Source organism: Lontra canadensis, unplaced genomic scaffold (assembly GCF_010015895.1).
Source record: "Lontra canadensis isolate GAN:19392208 unplaced genomic scaffold, GSC_riverotter_1.0 scaffold20, whole genome shotgun sequence".
Taxonomy (NCBI): Eukaryota; Metazoa; Chordata; class Mammalia; order Carnivora; family Mustelidae; genus Lontra; species Lontra canadensis.
Genome location: NW_022631014.1, coordinates 17,964,726 through 17,979,342, shown reverse-complemented (window position 1 = coordinate 17,979,342; position 14,617 = coordinate 17,964,726). Strand labels below are relative to the sequence as shown.

General features: G+C 56.2%; 3 protein-coding genes across 11 annotated transcripts in view; 2 read left to right on the top strand and 1 right to left on the bottom strand.

Annotated features, from left to right (window-relative positions):
* The window catches only part of WDR48 (WD repeat domain 48), a 46,483-nt gene extending 43,856 nt beyond the window's left edge, over positions 1-2,627 (top strand). For 5 of the 6 annotated variants that reach the window (XM_032861158.1, XM_032861159.1, XM_032861161.1 and 2 more), the window contains one exon: positions 580-2,627. In XM_032861158.1, coding sequence (XP_032717049.1) covers positions 580-675 — 96 coding nt within the window. In that variant the 3' untranslated portion in view covers positions 676-2,627. The remainder of the gene's footprint in view (positions 1-579) is intronic. The other variant, XM_032861157.1, reaches the window with a different exon arrangement.
* A 3-nt stretch (positions 2,628-2,630) lies between these two features.
* Positions 2,631-13,091, bottom strand: GORASP1 (golgi reassembly stacking protein 1). Its single transcript, XM_032861163.1, has 10 exons — positions 12,990-13,091; positions 9,352-9,432; positions 8,597-8,800; positions 7,342-7,428; positions 7,070-7,200; positions 6,564-6,846; positions 5,615-5,765; positions 5,010-5,159; positions 3,427-4,777; positions 2,631-3,039 (listed from the first exon to the last, which is right to left on the bottom strand). The coding sequence occupies exons 1-9, from the start codon at positions 13,050-13,052 to the stop codon at positions 4,524-4,526; spliced, it is 1,404 nt and encodes a 467-aa protein (XP_032717054.1). The 5' UTR covers positions 13,053-13,091; the 3' UTR covers positions 2,631-3,039; positions 3,427-4,523.
* Positions 13,092-13,256: 165 nt separating this feature from the next.
* The window catches only part of TTC21A (tetratricopeptide repeat domain 21A), a 32,504-nt gene continuing 31,143 nt past the window's right edge, over positions 13,257-14,617 (top strand). For all 4 annotated transcript variants that reach the window (XM_032861155.1, XM_032861152.1, XM_032861154.1 and 1 more), the window contains exon 1: positions 13,257-13,375. In XM_032861155.1, coding sequence (XP_032717046.1) covers positions 13,349-13,375 — 27 coding nt within the window. In that variant the 5' untranslated portion in view covers positions 13,257-13,348. The remainder of the gene's footprint in view (positions 13,376-14,617) is intronic.

The following is a 14,617-nucleotide window of genomic DNA, read 5'->3' as shown; positions in this document are numbered from 1 at the left end:
CCACGTCTGTTACCTTTGGGGGTACTTCTGCTTTTAGGGAGGCTCTAAGGAGTGCTGGGTCTCTCCCACCTATTGGTGAGACCCTTTCTGGAGGGGCTCTGCAGCCCACCCTGAAGTTCCTATTTACCCCAGGAAGATTCTCGGGAAAAGGACATAGAGATTGAAGTGCACACACAAAGGGTGAATGTGCTGGTGGCTTTTTTTTTTTCCTGACAAGAAAAAGACACATGATCATCTCGATTGACAGAGCAGTGTCGGCCGTGTTGGTTTAAGATTTGAAGCAGAGGTGGGTGGAGCATTGGGGGCACTGTTTTAAATAAAGGTGCACTAGAGGCATTTCCTCAGGGGAACAGCTGAAGTTGGGATCTCCAGCCTAGCCGCCCAAGCTGCTCGTCTCTCACTGCCCGGATTCGTGTCTGCGTGCATGGGAGCTCTGTCAGCAAGAGCAGGCCACCAGGGGTAGGCGAGGGGAGGACGAGCTGGATCATCTGGTGAGAGTCCCTGAGTTTACAATAAGGGTCTTGGATATTACAAAGTAGAGGCTTTGACATTTATTATTACTTATTTTTGACCATTCAGGTTTTAGATCCAAACATGGACCTCCGAACAGTGAAGCACTTCATATGGAAGAGTGGTGGTGACCTCACCCTCCATTACCGTCAGAAGTCGACGTGAGGGGTGGGCGAGCACTCCTGGGTATTCATTTACTGACCTTCCTCCTTGGCCCCGAGAGTAGTCCTAGGAAGCCCACCGAGCCCCAGCGGGAGCACGACTTCTAACGGCCGATTTGGTATGGACCGAGATTCTCTTTCAGTTGAAGTGACTAATTGCGGTGTAAAATAGAAACCAGTCTCCATGTGTAGATTAAGCTGTCCCCAGGGAGGCAGAGAGTGCGAGCAGAAAACCCCACAGACACACTGTGTCCTGTGAGATGTACAGAGGACGGACGACAGGCCAGCACAGACTGGGCTTCTTCCTTTCGTTTCAAAGGACCTTATCTTTGTCTGTTAGCACTTGTAGAGACACATAGGTAGAGCCACATCTGTCACTGTGTTTCCACTTCAAACCCACATGCTCTGTAGCTTTTGTAAGAGAGTACATTCCATTCCTGCAGCACCTATGAAGGCTTTTTCCAAGTCGGTCATTAAAAACAAGTTATTCTCACATTTAAGACAGTTATTTTTAATAGGAATTTGCTGTTGTACAATTCCAGAGCCAGCCCATTTCATAATAAATTATCCTTGTTGGGCTCGTTTTAATATTGCATCTCAGATGCGTTCTTTAGGAAGACCTGCGAAACTCTGGGAGCTGGCCCATAGCACTTGGACCGCCAGACTGGAGTATGCCCAGCGGCGCCCAGGGCTGCTGCGCCCCCACAGTGCCCCCGGCTGTGCGGCAGCCACGGGCAGGTGCCACGCCTTCCCTGCTCCTCCGCGTCCAGCTTTGTTGAGGGGCCAAGCTACGTGACATCACAGGTTCGCGCTTTGGGTGAGCAGCACAACACCATCGAAACTTAAGACCATGAGGAGAAAAGAAAAGGAAAAAAAAAAACCACAAGGAGATACTCACTTCATTTAAATGCTACCTAAAATTTATGGTGTCAGAGAAGGAAGGGTATCCTAGTGAGTTAATTTGATATTCCCCTCCTGGAAGTATACATACTTGTTTTCACCAGAGTTTTATATGCAGGTTTTTGTTGTGGTACCTGTATCCAGAGTTCTTTTCGTTGTTCTTTCTAACAATCTGAAGCTTTCATAGAATCATTTGAGTCTTGTACAGAATATAACTTATTGGGGATAAACACTTCAACTTTTGGCAGAAGAAAATACTTTGGATTCTCCCCAGGGTCCTTTGTATTCAGAATAGAACAGTGGTCCAGCCCCGTACAACTACGGAAGACAAGCCTCCTGTTTAAAGCCAGAAGCACAAGTGCCTTCAGAGGGCAGTTTATTCCAGTCCAGTTGCCTCCCCAGCTCGCGTGCGGTCTGTCCCCACAACAGCAGGGACTGGGGAGGGGCCGGAAAGGGTTGTTTTCTTTTCTACATCTTGACAGGTTCAGCGGGAAGCAGCTGATGGGCCTAAGTCCAGACCTTTCTATTTGAGATATTCTTACCTGCACAACTGTAGAGACAGGGTTCCCTCACTGCTGGTCAGCTTCCTTTGGAAAGTGGACAAGTCACTGCCTCCAGCACTTTGAAGAAGTGAGCAGAGACATGCCACATTTCCAATGAGTTTTTCTCCCTTACACAGAGAGCAACCGGCTTCTTTTTTTAAAAAGTCCTTTCTATCTGTTGGATACAACAGTGTGCTTTTGGTGCACATTTTTTAGCAATAGTTGTGAATTAAAGGCAAAAACAAACCCCACAACTCACTTAGCCCTCTGCTGTGTTTGCAGGAGGGGCCCTTGGGGTAAAGGAATAGGTTTCACTGGGCCATTTGGCCCCATGGGCCGAGACTTGAGGGGTGGCTGCACTCCCTTCCTGTCACAGATCTGACCCTCAGCATGCTTCTACTTTTTTTCCTTCCAGTCAAACCAGTAACAGTTTCCAGAAAATCTGACAGTCTGCAATGCCAAAAGGGTAAAAATATGTATTTCACAGTTGTATAGAATAAAGGCTTTAGTTACAGTATTTCAAAGTGTAGTACACCTTTATTTCTTTCACTTGTCATTTTCCTTCATAGCAGATTACAGAGAAACTTCTGGTTCCATGTTTACCCTGACAGTCATCAACGTCAGTACCCATTTTATCCCCCTGGTCAGGGTGGGGAGTATATAAAAGTGAGAGAGGAAGAGCCAGAATCCTAGGGTGAGGGGGATGTCACGCCAGACTACCAGGCTGCAGTTCAGGGAAGCTGGCCTCCAAACATCCTGTGGTGATTCTCTTCTACTTCTTGGATTCCTACAGGCAGACACGGCTCCCAGAAAATCCCAGAACCCAGCTCCAGACCTGGCTTTGGACACACCTCCTCCCTGTTCGGCAGGCTTATCAGCTGCCACGACAGGCTTGACGAGGGCTTGCTTCAAATGCAGTCATAGTGCTAGAAATTTGAAGAGTTTGCTCACTGGGGGCCCTCCCTGCATATACTTGATCTGTGCCTCCCCCCCGAGCAGATGGTCCTTATTGTATGGGCCTAAAAGAACCCTGAATGCACTGTAAAGTGCCCACATTACAGATCAAGCTGCAAACGTGGGACTTTGAACTGGGTAGCAGCTAGAAGACAAAGCCAGAGGCAGCTTTTGTAGCAATTGGTAAGATGTGGGCAGGTGAGGGACTTAAGATGAGGAGCTGTTCCTGCATGGAGCCCTCCTCTTTATGCAGCAACTAGGTAAAACACAAGATCTCGCCTAGTCTTAGCCACTCTGGGCACCGGGGGTGGAGGGAACAGCCTCCCATACTATAGGGAAGAACAGAATGGCCTACCCACCATTGTCCAGGCCCTCATTCCGCTTAGGGTGGGAGCTGTGTTCAAGAAGTCCAGTCAGGACTGGCTTTGAGTCTGCTTAGGTCGTTGAATTTAAATTTGCAATCTGTATTCTACTAGGGCAGCCTGGATGCCTTGTATATTTAGAAGAGATGGTTGTATAAGTTTGGGAGCTGACAGGAGTCACCACTAGGGATACTGGGTCTGTGGGGTGTAGGCCCTGGGGAAAAAGAGACATCATGGTCCAAGAACAAGTGAGTCTCTGCTGACAGGGCTAGAATTTCCCTCCTCCCCCAGGAGAGATGGACAAGTTCACTGCTTCTCTCCTCCAGCTGTTACTGGCAGATGTCAGTCAGCCTGAGCCAGCTATGCAGTGTAGCAGAGATGAGGATACGAGACTTCTAGAAGAGATGGTAACTGGGGCCTCAGGGGTCCCCAAGGCGTGGGGCTGCCTTCGAGTACACACGGGGCTAGCTGAGCTGTACAAGAAGAATCAAGGCAAGCCCTAGCAAGTTGTAGGCAAATACTCCAGACCTATCCCTTCCTCCTCCACTCCACCCTTCAATCCTCCTTCCTCCTTCACACCTGACCCTGTGTGGACTCTGCTGCTGCCTGGGCAGCCATAGTGACCACAGCAGGAGCAAGCACTGGACGTAAGGGTACAACGTGGCCTAAGGATGTTCTTGCCGATGGTCTCCTCTTCCTACCCACGGAGGCTCTCTGCCCCACCCAAGCAGCAGAGTAGTCCTTTTCCTCTCCTACCCCAGCTCCTGCAAAACTTAATCTGGGTGCTGCTCCCAGCTCCCCACCACCCCAAAAGGACTTGTCTGAGACTCTCAAACAAGTGCCCGACTCCCCAAAGCCAGGACCACCAGGCAGAATCAATGCTGGAAGGTCATCTCTTGGACACCGGCAGCGGCTATGGGCACACATGAGCTCCCGGGCTGCAGAAGTCCCTGCACAACGGGGAGCCGCTGCCTAGGAAGCTGCACACACTGGGCTGGGATCAGGCAAGGGGCTGAGCTGCATAGTGCGGCCTAAGCGGCTTCCCCCCATCCAGCCTCACGAAATGCCATCAGGGACCTGGACAGCCTAGGGCGTTATTCAGGGATAGAGAGCAGGGCCTGGCCGCCTGCCCCCTCAGCCTCCGCCCCGAACTCTGGGCTCTCTGTGCTTGCCGGCTCGTCCTCAGCCTGCGCTTCGAGCAGCTCAGCCGACAGGCCGTCTTCCGGTGAGGCTGCCGAGATAAGGCTGTCGGGAAGAGTTAGCTGAGGCAGGTGGTCTGGTTGTGCCTGGGTGCCTGGGCTGTCCGGGAAGGAGACCTCAAACTCTGATCCGGACCATGTGGCCTCACCTGAAAAATACAGAGAGGGGCTGAGAAGGCCTGGGGCAGCCCCCACTGACACCCCCCCCCGCAACTCCCTCCCCAGATATTGATGGGGAATGGGAGCTCTAGTGTCCAGATGCTTTCACGTGGCTGTATTTCATCCAAAAGCCAGCCTCCCAGCCAGCTGAGAAACTCAGGGCAACCTTGCCAATGACTCAGGGTCCTTCCCAAAAAGCTTGCACAGGTGTGGGCCACTCACCACCACGCTCGTGAGAACCGCTGCTGGAGACGTCCTCAGGGCCAGAGGCTGAGAGACCCATGGATGTCAGCTCTGTGGCAGAGGGCAGGCCGGGCCAGACACTGGCATTGCTGCTGTCCAAGAGGGAGATACCTGACACATCCAGGAAGCCTAGGAGAAGGATGCAAGTCTTTGCCAGCACAAAACCCGGACGATTGGAAGGCCCATACCCTGGGCCTCAGGCCCCTGTTCCTGGAGCGCCTGGCCCAGCCTGAAACTGTAATCTCAGCCCAAAAGGGTTCCCCCGCCCAACCCCAAAGTGGTCCCCACTGCCTGTTGCTGAGGAAAGAAAAGGCCTAGCACAGAGGCAGAGGGCCCAGACCCTGCTCTGTCCCCACTATGCAGCGTGACCTCGAGCAGGCCGTTTCCCTTCTGTGGACTGCAGTCCCCCCACCGGCACACTGGACAGGCTCATCTGCGACCCTCTTGGCATCTGTGAGCTAGGAGGCATCCGTGGGTCTGAGGAAGGTTTAGGCACTGCCCTGGAAGCCCTGCCCCAAACCTGGGGCCCACTGCAGCACCGGGGATTGCAGGCCCCTCCGCCTCCTCTGGGGCCCACTCACTACCTGGGTCCATGACACGCTGCACTGGAGGTGGAGGTTGAAGAGGTGTCTCCATGAGATGTGGAAATCCCCCAAGGTCTGGAGCACCACAGCTGGGACTCCCAGGCTCAGAAAACTGTCCCTCCATGAAGGAGCCAGGTGCCTGCAGCAGGGCCTATGGGGGCCAGGGAAGAAGGAGGGAGCACGGTAGGGGCAGTTGGGACAGAGGAGTCCAACCTAAGCCCCGGCCCACAGTGGCCACAGAAGCACTGCTCTGCCTGATGGAGCAAAGAGCCGTGGTGTCCTGCCCTTACCCCCACAGGGGATCTACAGTCCAGTACAGGAGGCCTGCCTGGCCTCTCTGGTAGTGCTGACAAGGAGGGAGTGCCCTTCCTGGTCTGCTGAGGAGCCCTGAGCACCCACCTGGCTGGGCCCCTCCAATGACCCACCTGAAGAGGAACCCTTGGCTGAATTCCAGCATGCCTAGGGAGCCATCCTCACATGTGCCCCAGTACAGACCCTAGGCAACAGCCCAGTGCCTGAAGGTACTCAGTGACTTTCCCACAGGCATGAAGGCAGGTCTGGCATTCCTCTACAGATCTGGCCAAACAACCAGACCAGCCGGGGCTCTGGATGCCCAGCCTCTGGCCCAGCCTGACCCCAGACTCCTCAAGGCACAGTACAAGGCTCTGTGCCTGAGCCTCTGTGTCCCACTCAGGAAATGAAAACAACTAGTGCCTTGCCATGACCCTCACCTCCAGACCTAAGTGTCAGGAGAACTAAAGTGGGCTTCACTGTCCCAGGATTGGACCACCTGCTTTCACTGGCCCCCAGAAGCAAGAAAGGCCCTCCAAGGGCTCCACAAATGGGCCCCGGGTGACAGCAGCCTTGGGTCCTCCTTTCCCAGATGGCAGGCCCCTTTGCCCCTACGAAGCCCCCCGCTTCCTCTCATTGGCAGATGCTCCCCACATACCTGCGTGTAGTCATCCTGCCTGGAGCCTGTCTCCAGGCCTGAAGAGGCAGGAGAGTCCTGAGGGGTGGGTCCAGGAGGCAGGGCATCAGGAGGCGGGGCGTCAGGAGGAGGGGCGTCAGGTGGCGGGGCGTCAGGTGGCGGGGCACCAGGTGGCGCGGCACCAGATGGTGAGACATCAGGCGGCAGGGCATCAGGTGGCGGGGCGTCAGGTGGCTTCTTGTGGTGGCTGGGAGGCTGCGTTGGGATCCGGTGCAGATACCCGTAGCCAATACCACACCCCAGACTGCCGAAGTCCAGAAACATTCAATCCAGGGGGTTGTCCCATAGCCCTTCCTAGGTCTGCCAACCCCACCCACTCCTAGCCATGAGGGGCAGCAAGGGTGCTGCCTGGACCAGTGGTCATCCTCAGGATCCCTGGACCCTGAGCCCAACCTCCACCCCAGTGGCCAGGTCCAGCCGGTGCTCTGCTAGGCCCCTACCCCACCACCCTCCGCCTGAGGAAGTACCTGCCCTCTCCACCCCAGGCTGCGTTGGGAGTTACAGTCACCTCCCGGCAGGAGTCGGACTCGGAGTTGTAAACCATCAGCTTCAGGGGCTTCCCCTCGTGGGACTCGATGAGCGTAAAGAAGTCCTCGGACTACGACAAAACCAGCACCTGAGCCCCACTCCCCACACCTGAACTGGGAGGCCTCGACTTAACGAGGCCCTCCTCGTGGACAGCACCCATCTCGGCACCCTATCCGGGGGGCCTGGGGAGGACAAACCAAATGCTGCTCACCTCCTGGAGGATCTGGTCTGAGCCAACCACATAGTCTGTGTATGGGCGCAGGCCAGCAAGGGAGGCAGGTGAAGAGGGTTCCACGTCCTAGGGAAAGAGAAATCACCAACTATCTGTCTTGCTTCTCTAGTTGGGGATGGAGGGGCTCCCTTTCCAGGTACTGAGCAGGACATTTGTTCTCAGGCTCCAGGGCTAGGACAAGACCAGACTCTCCTACTCCATCCTTCATTTCCTGACCTCCCCAAGGTGCACAGCCGGCCGGCAGAGGGCAGCACCACGGCACTGCTCACAGCCCTGAGCTCTGGAATCTCATGTGGGTTAAATCCTGACTCCGCCAACCTCTAGCCTGTAACTGTGGACAAATACTTAACCCCCTAGCATCAGTTTCCCCACAATTAAAAGCAGGATATGCAGTCCTTCCTCATAGGGTTGCTGAAACAATTAAAAATAGAATACAGGTAAAGAATGAAAATGACAGTTGGCCCACAGGAAGTGCCCAACTGCTGTGCTGTTACTGGGTGCAGGCCACTGTGGAGGGGCTGGAGGCTGGGCAGTGAGCAGAACTGGGTACAAGCATCATTTCCTCCCTTGGGAAACTCTACCACTCCTAGCTCCAGGTCTCCCAGAGCAATGCAAAGGGATTTGCCTCATCACCCCATTGTACTGGTGGATAAACTGAGGAAGGCTAAAAGGTTGAGAAGTCTCCCACGAGAACTCAGTGAGCAACAGAGAAGGCTAGAAATCAAATCAGTCCATTTCCAGCTCAGGGCACCCTCCTTCCACCAAGCCTTGGCACTAAGCATTCAAGATTGTAGGCACCATCTTGTGTGTGTGTGTGTGTGTGTGTGTGTGTGTGTGTGTGTGTGTGTACAGACACTGCAACATCTGTGACAACTCAGTCACTGAGATTCAGGAAGACCCCAGGCCCAAGGCCCAATGGGGCTCTGAGGGGACCTGCCAGAAACGACTAGATCCCGGTAGGCCCTACAGTCTACCAGAAAAGACCCCATCTATAAAGACCAGAAGCAGCAGCATTCTGGCAGTGTAAGCGCCCCTCCAGTTGGTTGTACCCCACCCCTCAAAATAGGAAACCAAGGTCTAGAGGGTGAGAAGGGTGCCGCAGGTCGCCTGGCTACCGAGCAGGGTACACAGTTCTAGGGATGAGGAGAGGCCCTCAGGAGCCCTGTCCCGGAAGCAGGTCGTCGGCCCCACCCAGATGCCCCACACCCAACCCTTGCCCCGCCCCCCTACTCACCAGCACGTGCCACACGTGCTCGCTGGCCCTGCGGAAGCTGCAGAAGCGTACGCTGGCCCCCAGCAGGCCCTGGCCGCCCCACATGTTGCTGGGCACCACCTCCACCTCGCGCACCTTCATGGTCTTCATGTTGAACACCTCCAGCTTCACGGGCTTCTCCACATTGGCCTTCAGCAGGGCCTTCAGTGTGTCATTCTCCTTGTTCTGTGGGGGCAGAAGGGCTGACGCCAAGCCCCCTGCCCCCCACCACCCACCCCCCAGGTTGGGACCTCTCAGACAAGTCTGGGTCCAATGTGGGGAAGGGCCCAGGAGGCCAGGAACCCCAGCAGGGTCTGGTGTGGGCCAGGGCAGGGTCTGGGCCTGCAACCACTGCAACCCCTACCACCCCTAAGCACCACGAAACCTGCCTCTCTCAGAACCCCTGGAAAAGACAACAGAGTGAGCAAAGAGCCTGCTTGGTCCAGAGCACTGCAGGGCTCCCCTCTCTGACAGGTCCCTTGGCACCTTGACACTTCTCGTGCCCTGAGAGGCAGGCCCTTTACACCTCGTGGCCAGCTCCAAGAGCCCCAAAAAGCTCAGGAATTGGGCACTGGGCAGTGCACCAGTCAAGCTGAGTATAGGCCTAGAAGGAGGAGAGGTGAGCTGGGCCTCCCTCCAGAAGAAAAGGGAGAAGGAGCAGAGTGGGGCCTGCTGTGGGTCAGGGGACACACACACACACACACACACACAGCAGCTGTAGCATGGGGGAGCCTCACCAGCCTCGAGTGCCCGATGGTGATGATGAAATCAAAGTAGGGTTCCAGGCCTGCCTGCTGGGCTGGGGAGTTCTCCTGCACCTGTCCCACAGCAGAGGCCACAGTCACAGCAGGCACCAGCCTCGTGACTCTCCGAGAAGCCCCCACCCATGTCCACAATTTCAGAGACCATCCATCACCACTTTCGGTGTCACAGCAAGAACCAGGGCCCTGCACAAACTGTTCTAGGCAGGCGACCGGTGAGCACTGTCAAGGTAACTCCACCCTCTGGCTACCTACCTGGGCAAGATTGTTCTCTTTAAGAAATGGCTCTTGTTGGGTCATGACCCACACATTATACTTCCAGAGATGCCTCACAGGAGAGCCCAGGGTAGCCCTGGGAGCTTCTAGGAGGCCACATAGACACAGGGCACCACAGGCCTGTGGGGAAGCTCGGGCCACTGGGAAGCCGGCAGGTTTACCAGAAAGGTTTAGATGTGGACAGGAAGGGAGGGCCCCAGAATAGATGGTACCAGGGCTGTGCTCAGAAAGACAGAGAGGGTGGGCAGCCTGTGGCCAGATCCCAGAGCGCAGACCCTGTGGTGACAGATCTGAGCTCAGCTGGGCAGGTGTGGGACCTACTGAGGAGTGTAGCTGAGGGAAGAAGACCCAAGGGACAGGGAGTCCTGTAAGAGGGAGTCCCAGAAGCAGGGATGAATCCCGGCCTCACAGCCTAGTCTCCCCTTCTGTGTGGAACGGCTCCTCCTCCCGGGAGCCACTCCGAGCCCAAGGGAGCCTCCAGCCCGGTATTTTGGAACTCACTGCTGTCTCCAAAAACACAGCAACCAGGCCTCCCAGCTGGGGTAAAAATCCATCTCAAAGGCCTCATTTACAGAGTTTTGCTCAAACAATGCAGCCTTTATCCCCAGGGCTGGACCCTGCAGTGGGCCCCACACCCTCAGGCCTTTGGCTGTGAGCACTTGATCTCCCGCTGGCCAGGGATCAGCCCAGAGGACACAGGGCTCATGTGGCTTCAGGTTCCGGATGCATCCACCACGGGAAGGCCCTGGGGCTTCCACCACCCACCAGCCCCTATAGTCTTGGATTCCCCAAGCTGAAAGAGAGCTCACCCCACGCCTTGGGATCCAGGGTGATTCACCCCTGGAATTAGAACGTCCTTCTAGCTGAGTCACCACCCACTGAGGCCCTGCTTGCCATCCCCAGGAGCTTGCCATGGCTTCCTATGACAGTGAGCCCAGAAACCAACTCCAGTCCCAGCTGGCCTGCAACAGGGGAGCTCTGAGCCCTGCCCCTCTCCCGCCACGGGAAAGCTGGAACAAGGTGTCTTTTGAAAGCCACTGGACAGTTACTCAGGGACAGCTAATGTGGAGGTAGTCCTCCTTCTCAGGGACAGCTAATGTGGAGGTAGTCCTCCTTCCCAGCTCAGGACCTCATCCATGCCACTCCTGCCTCCCCCTGCTCCTGAGGCCAGTGCCACCCAGCTGCCAGACTGCTCCCCTCCTCAGTTACTCCTTGTCACTCCAGCATTACTGAGGTCCAGAAGCTCAGGCCTCCAATCCCCAGGCCCTCTCGCCACCCTCTGCTGTGATCTTGTCTTTTGGCTGTACTCCCCTGACCTTGCCCCCCTCCTTGTAATCACCCTCTAGGGCTCTGGAGCAGAGCTAATCTGAGTGGCTTGCCACTACATCCCCGCTCCCGCCATAAGCGCTGTCCCCTGTCCGGCTCTCCTTTGGGGGCTCCCAACACCCTCCACCTCGCAGTCCCTCGATGCTTGCTGGTTTCCCACCACCTTTCACTGTGTTCCCCAACAGGGAATCTAATGTAATTAAAGGGACAGCAGCTGACACTTGCTGAGGACTGGCTCCGTGCCAGGGGACTGCGCCACCTGCCCTACCTTGTGTTTAACTCTTTTACTAGCACTGACTTCCCCAGGAGGAAAAGCACTCCATTATTCAGAAATCTGACTCCAGGAAGTCCAACCCAGGGCCTGGACAGGTAACAACCATTTCCTGGGGGACCCTCGAGGCCTCTAATCTCACTGAGGGCAGGGACTTCTCAGGAGAAAATCCTGATCTTCAGGACACGACAGGCCCTGCATAGTCTGGTCTCTTCCTTTAGCACTTGTCCTCCTCACATGGGCCACCCCATCTCTGGACACCAGCCTCATCTCCTGCTTTATCAACCCAACCGTCCCAGAATGTTCTTCCTCTAAGTATCTGTAATGTCCACTCCTTCCCTCCCAGGTGTCTTCCTGACCCCTCTATCCAAAACAGCACCCACTCATCCTCTGTATGCTCTTCCTCTACTTTCGTCTCGCACTGCTCACCGCCTATCATATATTTCTGTTTCATCTGTCTCCCTCCTCTCTGTGCCAGCAATGAAGGATAAGCTCCGTGAGAAGAGGGACGGTGTCTGTTCTGCCCACTGCTTTATCTCTGGTACCCAGAACGTGCTCAAAAATACCTGTTTTTGTGGATGGAAGACCTCCAATCTCTTGACCTCTCCACTCAGCCCCTCTCCCACATTCCCCCCACCACTGCCCCACCTCTCCCCTCTCGCCAAGTCCTCAATTTCTTTGCTTTCCATCAACCTGCTGGAAGATTCTCCTGATGGGAGGCGTTCCGCTGTCCACTTTTCTGTCAGGTTCCTCACTGTGATGCCAACCAGAGAAAGCCCATTGCCAAACACGAGCCTGTCAACTCTGGGTCCTGAAGCCAAGCTGGCTTGCCTTTTGGGAACCCCCTTCTTTCACCCTCCTCTCTTGTGGTTAACAGAGCTTCAGACACCCCTCGGCAGCCAGGTACCAAACTGACCAGCTTGCCTGCCTACACTCAGCTCTGCAATCCATCCAGGGTGCCCCTGGAGAAGCACGAGGTCCTTCCCCACTGGGCTGTGGGTTAGGAGACCCTCCTGCCCCTCTCACCTCCGTTTCAGCACCTCCTTCTCCACAGTACACATCGCCACCCCAGCTCTCCATCTGGCTGCGGGCCCTCTCCTCACCTTCAGACTCTAGGAACCCCGCTCTGTCTCCACTTTGTCCAGAACTGCTTGTCCAGTCTAGTCCCTTCCCTGCTGCCAACGCTCGCACCCCGCCTTCTGCGGCAGTCTCCTGGCTCTCCCGCTGCGGCTCTCCCAGGCTGGTTGGCACTGCTCCTCCAGCCCGGAACCGGAGGCCCGTCGGCTGGATACGCGCCGGCAGGCCCCGTGGCAGTCGGAGTCCACCTGGCCATCCCGACGGGGAGCTAGGGTCTTGGCCTTGCTGGCTCTCTCCCCAGGCCCAGCAAGGAGGCGATCACAAACATGACCCGGGTGCACAAGTGCGTCCCGGCTGGACCTGATGCAATCTTCACCTGGGAGAAGTGCCATTCCGGGCGGCCGGACCCGACCAGGAAACGCTCCCGCTTCCTGCACGGCTGGCACTCGGGGCCGGCGCCGGGCAGACCCGGCCGCAGACGGGCCGGGGGCCAGAGAGCCTCGGCGCCGCCTCCCGCAGGCGGCTCCCACCGGGAAGGAGGCACACCCTGGCCGCTCGAGGGACCGGGACCCTGCCGCTGCCGCCCTCCAGCCGGCGACGAGACGTCCCCTCGCGTCCGTGCGGGCGCCCCGCCAAGGTCACCGGCGCCGCGGGGGCGACTCACCCCGTGCAGATGGAAGCCCTCGGCGCCGCCCGCGGGCTGCTCGGCGCTGACGCCCAGACCCATAGCTGCGGCCCGGCGGCGGCGCGCGTGTCCGGTACTGCGGTGCCCGGCCCGCAGCGCTATCTGGCGCCACCAGCGCGCACTCGCCCTCTCGGCGCTCGATTGCGAGCGCCTTGTCACGTGGGCGCCTGCCTCCCCACCCCTGACTCTGACGTTCTTAGCAACCGGCCCTTACCTCCGTTTCGAGGGACGCGCGCCTCCAACTTCCGGTCGCGAGAGGCGTGCGGGGGACCCTGACTAGGGAATCCAGCTCCGGGCGGCCCCACCAGACCGGGACTCAGAGGCGCGGGAGCCTGGAGATGAGCAGCGATGATTCCTCTCTTATGGTACGTGGCCCGAGTGCTGCCAAGTCACTCCCTCCGGGATTCTCCGCCTCCGGCCCCGAGACCCCCGCGCCCCGCTGCTCTCCTGTCACCTCTCCGACCGCCCCTGCTGTCTCCTTTACCTGCCTTTCGTCGTCCCCGGCCTGCCGCTTAATGAAAGATCTGGCCACCTCTGCTTCACTGTTCATGGCCAGTGGATCTTTCTCCTCTTGTGTTCTCTGTGCACTCTGAGCTCCAAATCAACATCCCCACCCCGTCTTGTCCTCGAGCTCCCCGCAATCAACGTAACCAAAACCCATCTCTTTCATTTTGCCATCATCTCCCCCTCCCCTGCTGCTGCTTCTGCGTCCCCCAGCTCAGTAGAGGGCACCAGTCTGGGGAAACCTTCAGTCTTCCCCATTCCCATCTCAGGTCCTGCCTATCAGCAGGAAATTTCAGCCCCTACAAGTCTCCTGACAGAACCCTCTACTTTGTACCTCCTAATCCGGGATAACCGCTCCCCAGGCACCTGAAACACTAACCTCCCCCGCACCTCACCAACACACACACCAGCTCTCTCCTCACCAGCAGTCCCCACACCACCACACACACACACACACACATCTGAACACATTCCTCCTCCTGCTTTAAAACCATTCCAACTGGGGTGCCTGGGTGGCTCAGTGGGTTAAAGCCTCTGCCTTCAGGTCAGGTCATGATCTCAGAGTCCTGGGATCGAGCCCCGCATCAGGCTCTCTGCTCAGCAGGGAGCCTGCTTCCTCCTCTCTCTCTGACTACTTGTAATCTGTCAAAAAAATAAATAAAACCTTAAAAAAAATAAAATAAAAATAAAAATAAAACCATTTCAACTGCTTCCAATTACCTGAGGATGATGTCTGGGCTCTTTCATATGGCCCACAAAACTGTTCACAATCCAACCACCTCTCCTCCCCAACTCCAGCAACCACAAACCTTAGGGGAAGTGAGACTTCACTTTGAAATCTCAGCCCCTATTACTGCATGACCTTTGTCAAGCCATCATCTCCATAGGCTTCAGCTTCTTTAACTGTGAGGGATATCATAATGCATAAGATAATGGGTGTAAATCCCTTGATACGGTTTCCAACAAGTGTTTAACCCAGAGTAACTTACAACTCTAACTGGTGGTGTACCCATTCTTATGATCGGCCCTCTCTCTTTCCCCTTATCCCCTTCCTAAGACAAAGTCTAAATTGAATCCTCCATTGTCTTTGACCCAGAATATGG

Bases quoted from the DNA above. Each gene is read 5' to 3' on its own strand.
- GORASP1 (XM_032861163.1), bottom strand. From the start codon at position 13,052: ATGGGTCTGGGCGTCAGCGCCGAGCAGCCCGCGGGCGGCGCCGAGGGC. The intron at 7,201-7,341 runs GTGAGCAGCATT...GTTTTGTCGTAG, and splicing joins CAGACCAGATCCTCCAGGAG to TCCGAGGACTTCTTTACGCT. The intron at 5,766-6,563 runs GTATGTGGGGAG...TGGCCCCCATAG, and splicing joins GGCAGGATGACTACACGCAG to GCCCTGCTGCAGGCACCTGG.